Source organism: Eubalaena glacialis, chromosome 11 (genome assembly GCF_028564815.1).
Source record: "Eubalaena glacialis isolate mEubGla1 chromosome 11, mEubGla1.1.hap2.+ XY, whole genome shotgun sequence".
NCBI classification, from domain to species: Eukaryota; Metazoa; Chordata; class Mammalia; order Artiodactyla; family Balaenidae; genus Eubalaena; species Eubalaena glacialis.
This window is the reverse complement of record NC_083726.1, coordinates 31,318,943-31,334,331: the sequence shown is the minus strand read 5'-3', so window position 1 is coordinate 31,334,331 and position 15,389 is coordinate 31,318,943. Positions and strand designations below refer to the sequence as shown.

The window sequence follows — 15,389 nt, the reverse complement described above, 5'->3', positions numbered from 1 at the left end:
AATGAAGCTCAAATTAGTAAATCATTAAGGAGAGTTAAATCAAACATTTGGGACTTATGATTATTATGATTTTTATCAAAAAGTATATTTTATTTGGAGGAAAAAAGAAACCCTCTGACCCACACTATTACTCTCTTTTTACAGTGATATTATCTTAGTAAATCAGCTTTTAAAAAAAAGCCAGGTTCCTTTAACAGACTAAAAGTTTTAGTTGCTTGTTTTTTTTTTTTCTATAATCCCCCAAACACATTTTTTTTAAAGGTCAGCTATCACATTCACAACTGTTGGTAGTTCTTATAACATATAGGTCATGATGTACTTCTAAAGCAAGGAGGCAACTAATTTGGAAATCGTCTCTTCCTCTCTAATGTTTTCTCTATCTCTAAAATAACTTGTATCTGAAAAAACCATAAATGTGTTTTCTATTCTAAAGGGTGAGAGATTTGTGGAAGTGTATTTTTTCTTATTTACTTCTATTGGTTTTATCATGTATGTCTTATTTTTAAAATGCTTTGACAATTTAATTACTTTATTTCTTTCAATTTCAAAGGGTGATGTTTTAAAATTATTTCTCAGCCCTGATAAGAATTCATCTTTTACTCCTACTAAGCATCTTAACTTTTTGAGACACTGGATTATTAACTTTTTGAGACACTGGATTAAAAAAAAAAAAAAAGAATTACTGTATCTCACCTGCCATATTCACTATCATTTGAAATTAAGACTAAATGTCTTTTAATAAAATGAGGATAAATTGTGGAAAGCACCTCTGTGTACAGTCCATAGGCGGATTTTACAAATGCCTATGTTCATTTTCTTTCAAACACTTAGAGTGGGAGCAGGAGAAAAATACCGAGGGCCACTGAACTGATGCCTAAAGATACCATAAACATGTCTGTTTCCTAAAGCTTAGCAAGCAACAACAAAGTTACAAACATATCTAGTTTCAGAAATCATATGCCCCGAATTTACAAATCAAATGCTACCTTATAAACTGTTGCAAAGTTTAAACACTTAAAAAAGAATTTCACCTACCTCCAAATTAGAAGCTGTTTATATGTAAACGCAGGAATGTTAGCATACAGAAAAGCAGTGTAAGCAGGAGGTTTGCGCAACATGATTTTTATTGATTTTCCTGGAAAGGTAAATGAGGTATCTGGGGACAATACATCACATATTGCCATTTTACACTTTCAAGTTACAAATTTTAGTTTTGAACATTTAGGTTTGCATACACTGTGTTCTTTCAAGTAAGTCTTTCCAAATCTTTGCTTACATAAGCAGTTAGGAACTGGAATAGCTCTGAACTGGTTACGCAATGTTGTCTAGTAACCAGCACGAACTGTTGCCACAACAACCATGGAGATATCCTCTCTGTAGCTGTAAGTTTACTCTTTGTATGTCCTTTTATTTTATCAATATATCAATATTTTTCAGAGAGCATATATCATATGACAATCTCCATGAAAGTGGATAACTTTTTTCTTCCTAAAAATAGGCTGATGCGACAGCCTTTCCAAAAGGGAAACCAATAAACCTCGCTGAAAAATGCAAACCTAAAGGACACCTAGGAAGGACTATGTTTTACCACTGTGCTTCTCAAAGTCACAGAAACAGCACAGCATCTCTTGCTTTGATTCAGCTGATCACTTTCCTAATCCCAGAAAAGAAGATAGGAAAATCACAAATCTTTTTTTCTCTCAGCAACCTCTCTGGCAAAATGATGCTGAGCCAGGAGATAAGCTTGGCCACCCTGAGATTACTCAGGGCTGCGCCTTACTACCCCTGGGGAAAGGAGACAGGGAATCCCACAGCGGACATCCAGTCCATCAGGAAATCCTCTTGGCTCCACCTTCAAAATACATCCAGAATCAGATCACTTAACACCACCTCCTCTGCTACCACCCGGGATCAAGCCACTTCTGCCTCCTGTCTGATGATTTCATTAGTTTCCGAACTGGTCTCTTTGCTCCCCTCCACCATCACCCCCAGCTGATTCTCAACACAGTAGCCAGAGTGAACCTGTTAAAACACTCATCGGATTATGCCCCTTTCTCTGCTGGAAACCCTCCAGTGGCTCCTCCTCACTCCCAATCTGGCCTTCCAGCACTGCTCCCATGGCCTGGAGTACCTCCCCAGATATTCATCTAACTTGTTCACGTCATTCCTTCAGTTCCTTCCACAAATGTCACCTTTCACATGACTCTTGTCCTGGCCATACTATCTAAATGCACCCTTCTTCCTACCTAACTTCAGTGCTATTTACACCTTCGCATTGTTTCTGTCTACTATACTATATGGTCTACTTTTTTAAAATCTGTGAATTGCTTGTCTCCTCCTCTAGAATATACAATGTAGGCTTCTCTGGGGCAGGTATTTTTTGTTACTCAAGAAGTATTGATTGAGAGCTAAAAATGTATGTGAGTATGTATGCTCCCAGCAGCCTACCATATCTGCTATCCATTGAGTTAGGCAACGCAGAGACTCCAGATTAGACGGCTGCACTTTTATTACCATGGTACGTATTGTATTTTCAATTACTTCTAAGGCATCTACTTATACCTTGCTTTCCCCACCTGGAATGTCTCTATCAAAATCCTACCCATCTTCGGTCAGGTCAAGAACTGGTCAAATGTTTTCTTCTAGAGAAGTCTTCTAGTTTCCTCTAGCCCATTCATGACCTTTTCTGAATCCTTCTGTTAACAACCTTTCATTTGACAATCATATACCCTTGGCATCTAGTATATTGAAACTGCCACTTACTTCTTACACTGTTATTTCTCTCTGGCTCGGCTGTAAGTTTCTTGAGGTGAGGCAGCCAGCTTGACATCCTGTCTTCAGTATATCATAGGATGCCTCCATGCAGTGTGGCTTTAAATATTTGACTGATGGAGCAAGAAAAGACTGTAGACCTTGAGTTTCTTCTATGATATAACTGCAGATTCTCAGTTTATTGTGAATAATTAATTTAACCTGAAAACTGTCCCTAATTCTAAAGAAAGGCATAAATATTACATTCATACTCTACACAGTTGGCAGAGTGAAGGAAGGCAAGGACACTCTTTGAGTTCTCTGAGTAGAGTCCAGTGTTTTGAGTCAATCAGAGTAATACTAGCACGATCATCAATTTCATTGTGTTCATTTGTTGGACAAATAGTAATAAAATACATCAAAACCTAGGAATATAGTTTACCTAAAAATAACAATTTTAATAATTCTAGAGTATTTTAAATAAATTCTGTTTAGTTAGTATTTTAAAAAAACACCACTTTATATTAGGACACAGAAGAGAAATTACTGTCGTATTTGCCTTTGCGGGGAGAGGAGCTGAGGACGTAGCCGCACCCCATGTGCTGATGCTAAATGCCTTGTACAATTCTGATGACAAAACCTTGGTCTATTTCTAATAGAATAAATGAAAACATTAAAAGACTCAATGGGACTCTTGAACTAAATAATCTTTAGAAGATCAGCAAATAACAAGAGACAACATAATTGGAACAAGATTCAGAAATTTGAGATCAACATTTTTAAACTATGTCTATGTGACAGCCAGTATATCCCTTTACAGAAACTTTTTTTTTTTTTTTTTTTTACAACAAAGCTTTAAAAATGCAGATTGGGAACAGCTTATTTTGATCCTGAAATATTGTATCAAATTTCCTGCCTGGCATTAGAGACACAAGTGCAAGCCACAAAGATACCAACTGTTACACTGTATGCCATAATTCCTTCTCTGTTGTAAGAAGGCATCAGAGCATAGATATCAATATACTTAGATCTAGAAATCATCCTGAATGTAATATTAAATCAAGTCAAAACAGGAACAGAAGCCAACTATTTCTTACACCATAAAAAACCTGCTTTTATCCTACTAAGAAATTTCACAAATTAAGGTTTAAAGAGTAATCTTTTTACATCTCATCTTGATGAAAATGAATTTCTAAAGAAACTTTCTTCCAGTCTGCAAAACCCAAACAAACAAATCCCCAAAATAAACAGTAACCACAATAAAAAAAACCAAAACCACCTGTAAATACTGCTTTTTTTTTTTTGCTTCCAATACTTCAGTTTTTTCATTATAATTACATGCAAAGTTCACACCACAATAGTGCTTCATGCCAGAATAGAAACAAATCTCCTTTACATTTATGTTTGATTTGTTGTGCAGAAGCAAAAGAAAAGCAGCCAATACAGAGGAGATGACAGATTGAGAATTACCACTAGATTAATGGAAAGGCAAACAATTACCGTGATTGCACTTTAGTTTTCTAACCACTTATCTATCAATGAGCTAAAAGAAAGACACATACATTGAAAATTTAAAGGAAAGCTCTTTAAAGATACTCTTTATAAAAATCTAAATGCTTCATGAATATCTGTCTTCAGAAAATGTGTTAGTAAAATAAATAAAATCAGGAGTCCTTATGTCTTGCCAGGAGGCAAGCAGCTATCTTCCAGATTGTAAAAAAATCTATCTAAGTGGGACATCATTAGCCTAATTCCAAACCAATTTATAGCAAACAAGTTTTTGTTTTCTTGTTTGTTTTATTTTTATGTAGCATCAAGCACACAACTCAAAGTAACAGTGGAGTCTTCCTTCTAATGCTTATGTGTGGGGCTGAACCATGGGAAATCACTGATACGTATTAGATCGTTTTTGCCTACAAAATGGCAATATCATATAATTCAGCCTAATAGTATCCCTTATGTGGGTAATAACTGTACTCTTCAGTCTTATTATTCTGCTTTGTAACACAACTGCAAACGTGTCACATGTTTATTATAAAAATTGTCTTCCCTGTAGAGAACAGACTTGTGGTTGCCAAGGGGGAGGGGGGGAATGGACTGAGAGTTTGGGGTTAGCAGATGCAAACTATTACATATAGAATGGATACACAACAAGGTCCTACTATATAGCACAGGGAACTATATTCAATATCCTGAGATAAACCATAGTGGAAAAGAATATGAAAAAGAATTATATATATGTATAACTGAATTACTTTGCTGTACAGCAGACATTAACACATTGTAAATCAACTATACTTCAATTAAAAAAAAAAAAAAGAATTGTCTTTTTGTCACATGTACCCTGTATTCCCGAGTTAGGGTCCTATAATGTAGACACTTGACTTTGGCACTTCTGCATTACCATCCAGGGACAGACACCCTGCTATCGCTTGCTAGGTGGTACTTATGCCCACCTCCACAGCACACTACTGAGAACACCTGGATTCCTCAGGTCATGAGGTTTTGCAAATTTCGAAGGGTACTGGCAGGGAGAGTGAGTCTCAAAGCTCCGATCAAAGATTTTTGATGATCTCTGATATCTTCTAGGCCAGAAACACCCAATTTTAGTCTACCAACTACCTCACAAGAAGGCAGCACGTCTCAAAAACCACCTATCTTTTGCTCCTCTCACTAGTGGGGCAAAAACCCAACTCACCAGAATTTGTAAATTTCAACAGTGAGACTTTTGAGTAATTCATTGAACGTAAGTATTGAGCACCTACTATAAGCTAAGCACTGTGGCAAGAACTCGATGTCTAGTTAATTTTTAATGTCATAAGTAAGTTATTAATGCAGCAATGTTTGTAGTGTTATTTTATAAACATGAACATTGTAAGAGACCAGACCACAGATCCACTTAAGGTCCTAGCTGTCACCAACAATTCTTGGACCTCTCTTTGACAATCAGCCCCTGGGTTGACCCTCCAGCTGATTTCCTGTCTCTGGAACTTCTCATGAGTGATCTAGGAATCTTCTCTGCATGGAATTAACACTGAAAAGACCCTGTAATAAGCAGACTACTTTCTGACACAGCATAGACTCAAGATAGACTAGTTCTCTGCAGAATTCCTCTACAATAAATACAATTCTTGAGATCTACTGGAGAGTTTGTAATGTTGTAATGGCAAGTGTTTTTCTTGTTTGTTTTCTTTTTTGGCCACGTATTAATAATTTACCCAAAATATTTAACTATACTGATATCATCACAGTAGTGTCGCCAAAGATCATGCCATTCCTCCCATTCGTTCTTTTTTTTTTTTAATTAATAAATTAATTAATTTGGCTGTGTTGGGTCTTCATTGCTGCATGAGGGCTTTCTCTAGTTGTGGTGAGCAGGGGCTGCTCTTCATTGCGGTGCGTGGGCTTCTCGTTGTGGTGGCTTCTCTTGTTGCGGAGCACGGGCTCTAGGCACGTGGGTTTCAGTAGTTGTGACACGCAGGCTCAGTAGTTGTGGCTCACGGGCTCTAGAGTGCAGGCTCAGTATTTGTGGCGCATGGGCTTAGTTGCTCCACAGCACGTGGGATCTTCCCGGACTAGGGCTCGAACCCGTGTCCTCTGCTTTGGCAGGCGGATTTTTTTTTTTTTTTTTTTTTTTTTTTTTTTAAGATTTTTTTTTTTTAATTTTATTTATGGCTGTGTTGGGTCTTCGTTTCTGTGTGAGGGCTTCCTCTAGTTGTGGCAAGCGGGGGCCACTCTTCATCGCGGTGCACAGGCCTCTCACTATCGTGGCCTCTCTTGTTGCGGAGCACAGGCTCCAGACGCGCAGGCTCAGTAACTGTGGCTCACGGGCCCAGTTGCTCCGTGGCATGTGGGATCTTCCGGGACCAGGGCTCGAACCCATGTCCCCTGCATTGGCAGGCAGATTCTCAACCACTGCGCCACCAGGGAAGCCCGGCAGGCAGATTCTTAACCACTGCACCACCAGGGAAGTCCCCCCATTCGTTCTTATAACTAGTTTTGCCCTGACTAGCAGAATTGATGGCAGAAGTAATCTGCTTTGCAAAGATTAAGCAGACTCAAATTGAAATGCTAAAACTCTCAATTTTTGAAGTCTTTGGATACACTTAGTAAATAAATTATATGTATGCAATTTTTTAAAACAAAATTGCAAGTGTTAGAAATACTTCTTAATTTCTGGATTATCCATCAAGAGAGACGAACAAAGGGAAATGATTGCTTTTCTTACACCTTCTAAGGAGACTAGATGTAAGTTTAGCGCCTCTGAAAGGCAATTACCAAAGAAGGAAATCTGTTCTGTGACAGCAAGTGAAATGTCACATGGGTGGCACCTTAGGAGATGAGACGGTATGGATTCTACTGAGCTCAAGGTCCTCAAATTGAAGCTTTTCCGGAAATTGGTACTGCTCCCCCTTGTGGCTATTTAGACACATTGTAAATATGACTTTCGTACAAGGTTCTTTCTATGCTAAGATGTTAGGCTACTTAGCCCATTTTTTATCTTCTCTCCCACACACTTTTTAAGGAAAATGGATTGTGCCAAACAATTAAATACCATTTAAATGCCAAAGAAAACTTACTGTGGTAGAATCAAAAGAAAGGATGTCCACAACAGGGGGAGTAGAGGTCTGCAAATCGATTACATCAAGCTTTGGATTAATCTGTATATATACATTAAAAAAAGCTAATATTAGATTTTTATACCATAGGAAAGTGGATGCCATTTCTAATAATCTAGAGGGTATTTCCTAATATAGTCTAAAATTAAAATATTCATATATTAGCATGGATACAAAAATTTTAAATAAAATATTAGCCTATCAAATCTAACAATATATAAGAAAAGATCATTGTGAGCAAGTTGAATTTATCCCAGGAATAAAAAGTTGCTTTTACATTAGAAAATCAATGGGATTCACCTATAAAGGGATTTTAAAAATAAAATAAAATGACCCACCTCAAAAGATGCAGAAAAAAATCCTAGCCAGTTCAGTAAGACAAGAAAAGGAAATAAAAGCATTAAGATGTAAGAATTAGAACAGAAGAAATAAAAATTGTCATTCATATATAATTATCCATAAAGAAACCCCAAAAGAATCTACCGCTGAATCATTAAAACTAAGAGAGTTTACTAGATCCAAAATTGATATACAAAATCAATTACCTGACTGTACTTCAGCACACAGAAAATGTAAATTTTTAAAAATAAAAATTCACAATACCATAGGAATTTTTAAATACATCAGGAAAAAAGCCCCAAAATGCATATGACCTTTACAGAAAAAAAAATAATAAAACTCATGTAAAGACATTAAAGAAGTCTTTAAAAAATAGGAAGCAATACCATGAAGAGTTCAGAAGCAAAGCCTTGTATATATGGAAAACAAATACAAAGGAAAAATGGTGCCACAAATCAATAGAGGAAGGATGACTTGTACCTAAGAAAACGGGCTCACTAAATAGATCCCTGCCTAATACTACATACAAAGATGGACAGCAGATAAATTATAAACCTAAATGGTATGTTAAAACTATAAAGTTAGTAGAAGTAAATGTGTAAGAATATCTTTCTGGGGGGCTTCCCTGGTGGCGGAGTGGTTGGGAATCTGCCTGCCAATGCAGGGGACATGGGTTCGAGCCCTGGTCTGGGAAGATCCCACATGCCGCGGAGGAACTAGGCCCGTGAGCCACAACTACTGAGCCTGCGCATCTGGAGTCTGTGCCCCACAACAAGAGAGGCCGCGATAGTGAGAGGCCCGCGCACCGTGATGAGGAGTGGCCCCTGCTTGCCGCAACTAGAGAAAGTCCTCGCACAGAAACGAAGACCCAACACAGCCAAAAATAAATAAATAAATTAATTAATTAAAAAAAAAAAAAAAAAAAGAATATCTTTCTGACCCAGGGTAGAGAAGAACATCTTAAAAGCTGCAAAAGTAAAACCATAAGGCAAAAAATAAATATATTAAAAAATAATTGATCCATCTGTTTACCCCAAAATTAAGGATTTCTGTTTAACAATGGTTACCACAAAGTTAACAATCAGATAATGGAATAGGAGGAGATATTATATCTGAAGCTGAAAAAGGACAAATATCTAAAATATATAAGAAAAACCTACAAATCAATGTGAAAAGAAGAGCAATCCTAAGGAAAAAATTATAGAAAACCTAACAGTTATCTAGAATATGAAGAGATTTTCAGAAACATTAGTAGTAATTAGAAAAGGGACGATTAAAGCAAAATACCGCTTAACACCTAGAAGATTGCAAAAGCTAGAAAGCTCAATGATGCTGACATTGTTTAGAGCAACACTGTAATGGCAAAAACAAAAACAAACCGCAGTCTTGCAGAAACTAACACAACATTGTAAATCAACTATATGTCAATAAACAGTAAATTAATTAGAAAAACAAACCACAATCAGAAATCTCCACCTGTTTATCAACAGTAGAATAAATATATAATGGGAATTACTACTGTAGTAAATTCACTGGAATCCTATACAGCTGTGAAAATGAATGAAATACAACTATGTGCAACAACATATGAATGTATGAATTCAGAATTCATGCACATGAATCTCAGGATTTTAATGCTGATTTATATATTTACATATATATATAATATATAAATATATATTATATATATATATATTTAATGCTGATTTATAGTAAAATATATGCAGTATGATTCCATTTATATAAAGTTTAAAACTCTCCAAAGTGAAATTATTGATTCAATCATAAATAGTAAAATTTAAAAGAACAGCAAGGGGATAATTAGAGTGCTGACTACTTCTGAGGGAGATTATTTCAGAATTCAGAAAAACAAAAAGGGAAAGAAACCACATGATCACCATTTATTTACTAAACATTATGAATACAAAGAAGTAAACAAAGGGCAACAGAGATAGCAGAACTTGGTATCAAATAAATGCTACCAGCAAAAAGCATACTGGCGAACCTCAAAAGAGAAACTGTTGACTGAGCACTTAGTGAGAAAGGCTTCCCGTGGAGGAAACAGAGCTTATGATGGCTCCTTTAGAAAAGGTTTATAAAACAAAAGCAAAAAGAGAGAGACAGAGATGAGGTTACAAGCCTCCCTGAGCATAGAGGCAGACACAACTGCTGACACGATACTGCTGCACAGGGCAGCGGCGAGAGAGGGTGGCAAGGGTCAAATTGTGAGGGGTGAAGGAATTTGGGAAGGCAAAGAAACACTGGAGGCTAAAATGTGCTTTAGAAAGATCAATCTGACAGGAACCTGTAGAGTATCAAGAATAAAGTAGGGGTAACAGTGAGGACAACACTGCAACAGTCAGGGACTGTGGTAAGAGGAGTGGAATGATTTTAACAGCACTTATCAAGTTTGATGGGTACAGCTGTAGTTTTGGAAATATTAATAAGCATTTACATCTATCCAGCCACTTGTGTCAGAAGTAGAGGTGTATACTCCCAATAATCCCCACACTGCAGTAAAGAAGGAATTAGAACCACGGAGGACTATCTGCTTGGCCCGCCAACACCTATGTTTCTTTCTGGCCATTCCACAGAGCAGAACGCACAACCTTCTTCCTATCAGCTCTGAGTCCAGAGTTGAGGCAAAGATAAGAAACCTGAGGCTGACTCGCTTTCCTTTTAATCTTGGGCGAGCTGTCCAGAAAGAGTGCTTGCAGACACATTATTCTCATTTATCTACTGCCACCTAGTGTAGATATGAAATTGTTTACCAATGAAAAATACAATCTGGTTTTGCCATCTGAAACTGGAATTGCTCAAAAAAACACTAAATCACATGGAAATGGTCAGCATTTCTCATAGAGAAATCCTTGAGCTTCTACGGGCTGGGAAACTTTTGATGTAACAATATTTTTCTGTATTGTACCACAGTTGCTGCCATATACATTAAATGGAGCAGGAAATTCTTACTAAGTAAAAGTTTACAGTCTTCTCTGCAAAGAAAATATGCTGAGGCAGTGACACTTACAGTTCAGTTCTTTGCAAGCTAACCTCCATGAATATTAACAGTACTGTCTATCTCTCCATTTTTATTAAAGGAAAGAACGCTTCAATAACTACAGTTGCCTTGAAATGGGGTTGGCTGCCTTATGAGAGGCTGAGTTCTCCATCATCGAACAAGGGATTCATGCATGAGGGAGGGTTAGTATACATGACCTCACCAATACCATCCCACTCTGAGGTTCTGGTGTATCCATCATACTGAGGAGTCCATGAGCACAAACCCTGCTTCTAACAAATTCTGAAGGGCAAGAAATATGCCCATCTTGTTCACTGTTGCACACTCTAAAGCTAGTACGATGTCCAATATCTGTTAACAGGATGAAATTAAATTTTTATTCTATTGAAGCACTGCATCAAAATAGTTAAAGGTACAGAATGGAACCAGAGTGACTGGGTTGAAATTCTCATGTTGTTACTTACTAGCTTTAAGATTTAATTCACAGACTAGGAACCAAGATGGCGGAGTAGAAGGATGTGCTCTCACTCCCTCTTGCGAGAACACCAGAATCACAACTAGCTGCTGGACAATCATCGATAGGAAGACACTGGAACTCACCAAAAAAGATACCCCACATCCAAAGACAAAGGAGAAGCCACAATGAGATGGTGAGAGAGACGCAATCACAGTAAAATCAAATCCCATAACTGCTGGGTGGGTGACTCACAGACTGGCGAACACTTATACCACAGAAGTCCACCCACTGGAGTGAAGGTTCTGAGCCCCACGTCAGGCTTCCCAACCTGGGGGTCTGGCAACGGGAGGAGGAATTCCTAGCGAAACAGACCTTGAAGGCTAGTGGGATTTGATTGCAGGACTTCGACAGGACTGGGGGAAACAGAGACTCCACTCTTGGAGGGCACACACAAAGTATCAGGACCCAGGGGAAGGAGCAGTGACCCCAGGGGAGACTGAACCAGACCTACCTGCTAGTGTTGGAGGGTCTCCTGCAGAGGCGGGGGGTGGCTGTGGCTCACTGTGGGGACAAGGACACTGGCAGCAGAAGTTCTGGGAAGTACTGCTTGGCGTGAGCCCTCCCAGAGTCTGTCATTAGCCCCACCAAAGAGCCCAGGTAGGATCCAGTGTTGGGTTGCCTCAGGCCAAACAACCAACAGGGAGGGAACCCAGCCCCACCCATAAGCAGTCAAGCGGATTAAAGTTTTACTGAGTTCTGCCCACCATAGCAACAGTCAACTCTACCCACCACCAGTCCCTCCCATCAGGAAACTTACACAAGCCACTTAGATAGCCTCATCCACCAGAAGGCAGAGAGCAGAAGCAAGAAGAACTACAATCCTGCAGCCTGTGGAACAAAAACCACATTCACAGAAAGATAGACAAGATGAAAAGGCAGAGGGCTATGTACCAGATGAAGGAACAAGATAAAATCCCAGAAAAACAACTAAATGAAGCGGAGATAGGCAAACTTCCAGAAAAAGAATTCAGAATAATGATAGTGAAGATGATCCAGGACCTTGGAAAAAGAATGGAGGCAAAGATCGAGAAGATGCAAGAAATGTTTAACAAAGACCTAGAAGAATTAAAGGACAAACAAACAGAGATGAACAATACAATAACTGAAATGAAAACTACACTAGAAGGAATCAATAGCAGAATAACTGAGGCAGAAGAACGGATAAGTGACCTGGAAGACAGAATGGTGGAATTCACTGAGCAGAACAAAATAAAGAAAAAAGAATGAAAAGAAATGAAGACAGCCTAACAGACCTCTGGGACAACATTAAACGCAACAACATTCACATTATAGGGGTCCCAGAAGGAGAAGGGAGAGAGAAAGGACCCGAGAAAATATGTGAACAGATTATAGTCAAAAACATCCCTAGCATGGAAAAGGAAATAGCCACCCAAGTCCAGGAAGCACAGCGAGTCCCATACAGGATAAACCCAAGGAGAAACATGCCGAGACACACAGTAATCAAACTGGCAAAAATTAAAGACAAAGAAAAATTATTGAAAGCAGCAAGGGAAAAACGACAAATAACATACAAGGGAACTCCCGTAAGGTTAACAGCTGATTTGTCAGCAGAAACTCTACAAGCCACAGGGGAGTGGCATGATATACTTAAAGTGATGAAAGGGAAGATCCTACAACCAAGATTACTCTACCCAGCAAGGACCTCATTCAGATTCGATGGAGAAATCAAAAGCTATACAGAGAAGCAAAAGCTAAGAGAATTCAGCACCACCAAACCAGCTCTACAACAAATGCTAAAGGAACTTCTCTAAGTGGGAAACACAAGAGAACAAAAGGACCCACAAAAACAAACCCAAAACAATTAAGAAAATGGTCATAGGAACATACATATCGATAATTACCTTAAACGTGAATGGATTAAATGCTCCAACCAAAACACACAGGCTTGCTGAATGGATACAAAAACAAGACCCATATATATGCTGTCTACAAGAGACCCACTTCAGACCTAGGGACACATTCAGACTGAAAGTGAGGGGATGGAAAAAGATATTCCATGCAAATGGAAATCAAAAGAAAGCTGGAGTAGCAATACTCATATCAGATAAAATAGACTTTAAAATAAAGAATGTTACAAGAGACAAGGAAGGACACTACATAATGATCAAGGGATCAATTCAAGAAGAAGATATAACAATTATAAATATATATGCACCCAACATAGGAGCACCTCAATACATAAGGCAACTGATAACAGCTATAAAAGACAAAATCGACAGTAACACAATAATTGTGGGGTACTTTAACACCTCACTTACACCAACGGACAGATCATCCAAAATGAAAATAAATAAGGAAACAGAAGCTTTAAATGACACAATAGACCAGATAGATTTAATTGATATTTATAGGACATTCCATCCAAAAACAGCAGATTACATTTTCTTCTCAAGTGTGCACGGAACATTCTCCAGGATAGATCACATCTCGGGTCACAAATCAAGCCTCAGTAAATTTAAGAAAACTGAAATCATATCAAGCATCTTTTCTGACCACAATGCTATGAGATCAGAAATCAATTACAGGGGAAAAAACGTAAAAAACACAAACACATGGAGGCTAAACAATACGTTACTAAATAACCAAGAGATCACTGAAGAAATCAAAGAGGAAACCAAAAAATACCTAGAGACAAATGACAATGAAAACACGATGATCCAAAACCTATGGGATGCAGCAAAAGCAGTTCTAAGAGGGAAGTTTATAGCTATACAAGCCTACCTCAAGAAACAAGAAAAATCTCAAATAAATGATCTAACGTTACACCTAAAGGAACTAGAGAAAGAAGAACAAACAAAACCCAAAGTTAGCAGAAGGAAAGAAATCATAAAGATCAGAGCAGAAATAAATGAAATAGAAACAAAGAAAACAATAGCAAAGAGCAATAAAACTAAAAGCTGGTTCTTTGAGAAGATAAACAAAATTGATAAATCATTAGCCAGACTCATCAAGAAAAAGAGGGAGAGGACTCAAATCAATAAAATTAGAACTGAAAAAGGAGAAGTTACAACAGACACCACAGAAACACAAAGCATCCTAAGAGACTAAGAGACTACTACAAGCAACTCTATGCCAATAAAAGGGACAACCTGGAAGAAATGGACAAATTCTTAGAAAGGTATAACCTTCCAAGACTGAACCAGGAAGAAACAGAAAATATGAACAGAACAATCACAAGTAATGAAATTGAAACTGTGATTAAAAATCTTCCAAGAAACAAAAGTCCAGGAGCAGACGGCTTCACAGGTGAATTCTACCAAACATTTAGAGAAGAGCTAACACCCATCCTTCTCAAACTCTTCCAAAAAACTGCGGAGGAAGGAACACTCCCAAACTCATTCTATGAGGCCACCATCACCCTGATACCAAAACCAGACAAAGATACTACAAAAAAAGAAAATTACAGACCAATATCACTCATGAATATAGATGCAAAAATCCTCAACAAAATACTAGCAAACAGAATCCAACAACACATTAAAAGGATCATACACCATGATCAAGTGGGACTTATCCCAGGGATGCAAGGATTCTTCAATATACGCAAATCAATCAATGTGATACACCATATTAACAAATCGAAGAATAAAAACCATATGATCATCTCAATAGATGTAGAAAAAGCTTTTGACAAAATTCAACACCCATTTATGATAAAAACTCTCCAGAAAGTGGGCATAGAGGGAACCTACCTCAACATAGTAAAGGCCGTATACGACAAACCCACAGCAAACATCATTCTCAATGGTGAAAAACTGAAAGCATTTCCTCTAAGATCAGGAACATGACAAAGATGTCCACTCTCACCACTATTATTCAACATAGTTTTGGAAGTCCTAGCCACAGCAATCAGAGAAGAAAAAGAAATAAAAGGAATACAAATTGGAAAAGAAGAAGTAAAACTGTCACTGTTTGCAGATGACATGATACTATACATAGAGAATCCTAAAGATCCCACCAGAAAACTACTAGAGCTAATCAATGAATTTGGTAAAGTGGCAGGACACAAAATTAATGCAAAGAAATCTCTTGCATTCCTATACACTAATGATGAAAAATCTGAAAGAGAAATTAAGGAAACACTCCCATTTACCACTGCAACAAAAAGAATAAAATACCTAGG

At 37.8% G+C, this 15,389-nt stretch overlaps 1 protein-coding gene across 1 annotated transcript in view; it reads right to left on the bottom strand.

Moving 5' to 3' along the window:
* POC1B (POC1 centriolar protein B) overlaps window positions 1-15,389 on the bottom strand; it is a 106,345-nt gene that overhangs the window by 32,767 nt on the left and 58,189 nt on the right. Inside the window, exon 10 of the mRNA XM_061206254.1 lies at window positions 7,332-7,412. Within this exon, the coding sequence (XP_061062237.1) occupies window positions 7,332-7,412 (81 nt within the window). The remainder of the gene's footprint in view (window positions 1-7,331; window positions 7,413-15,389) is intronic.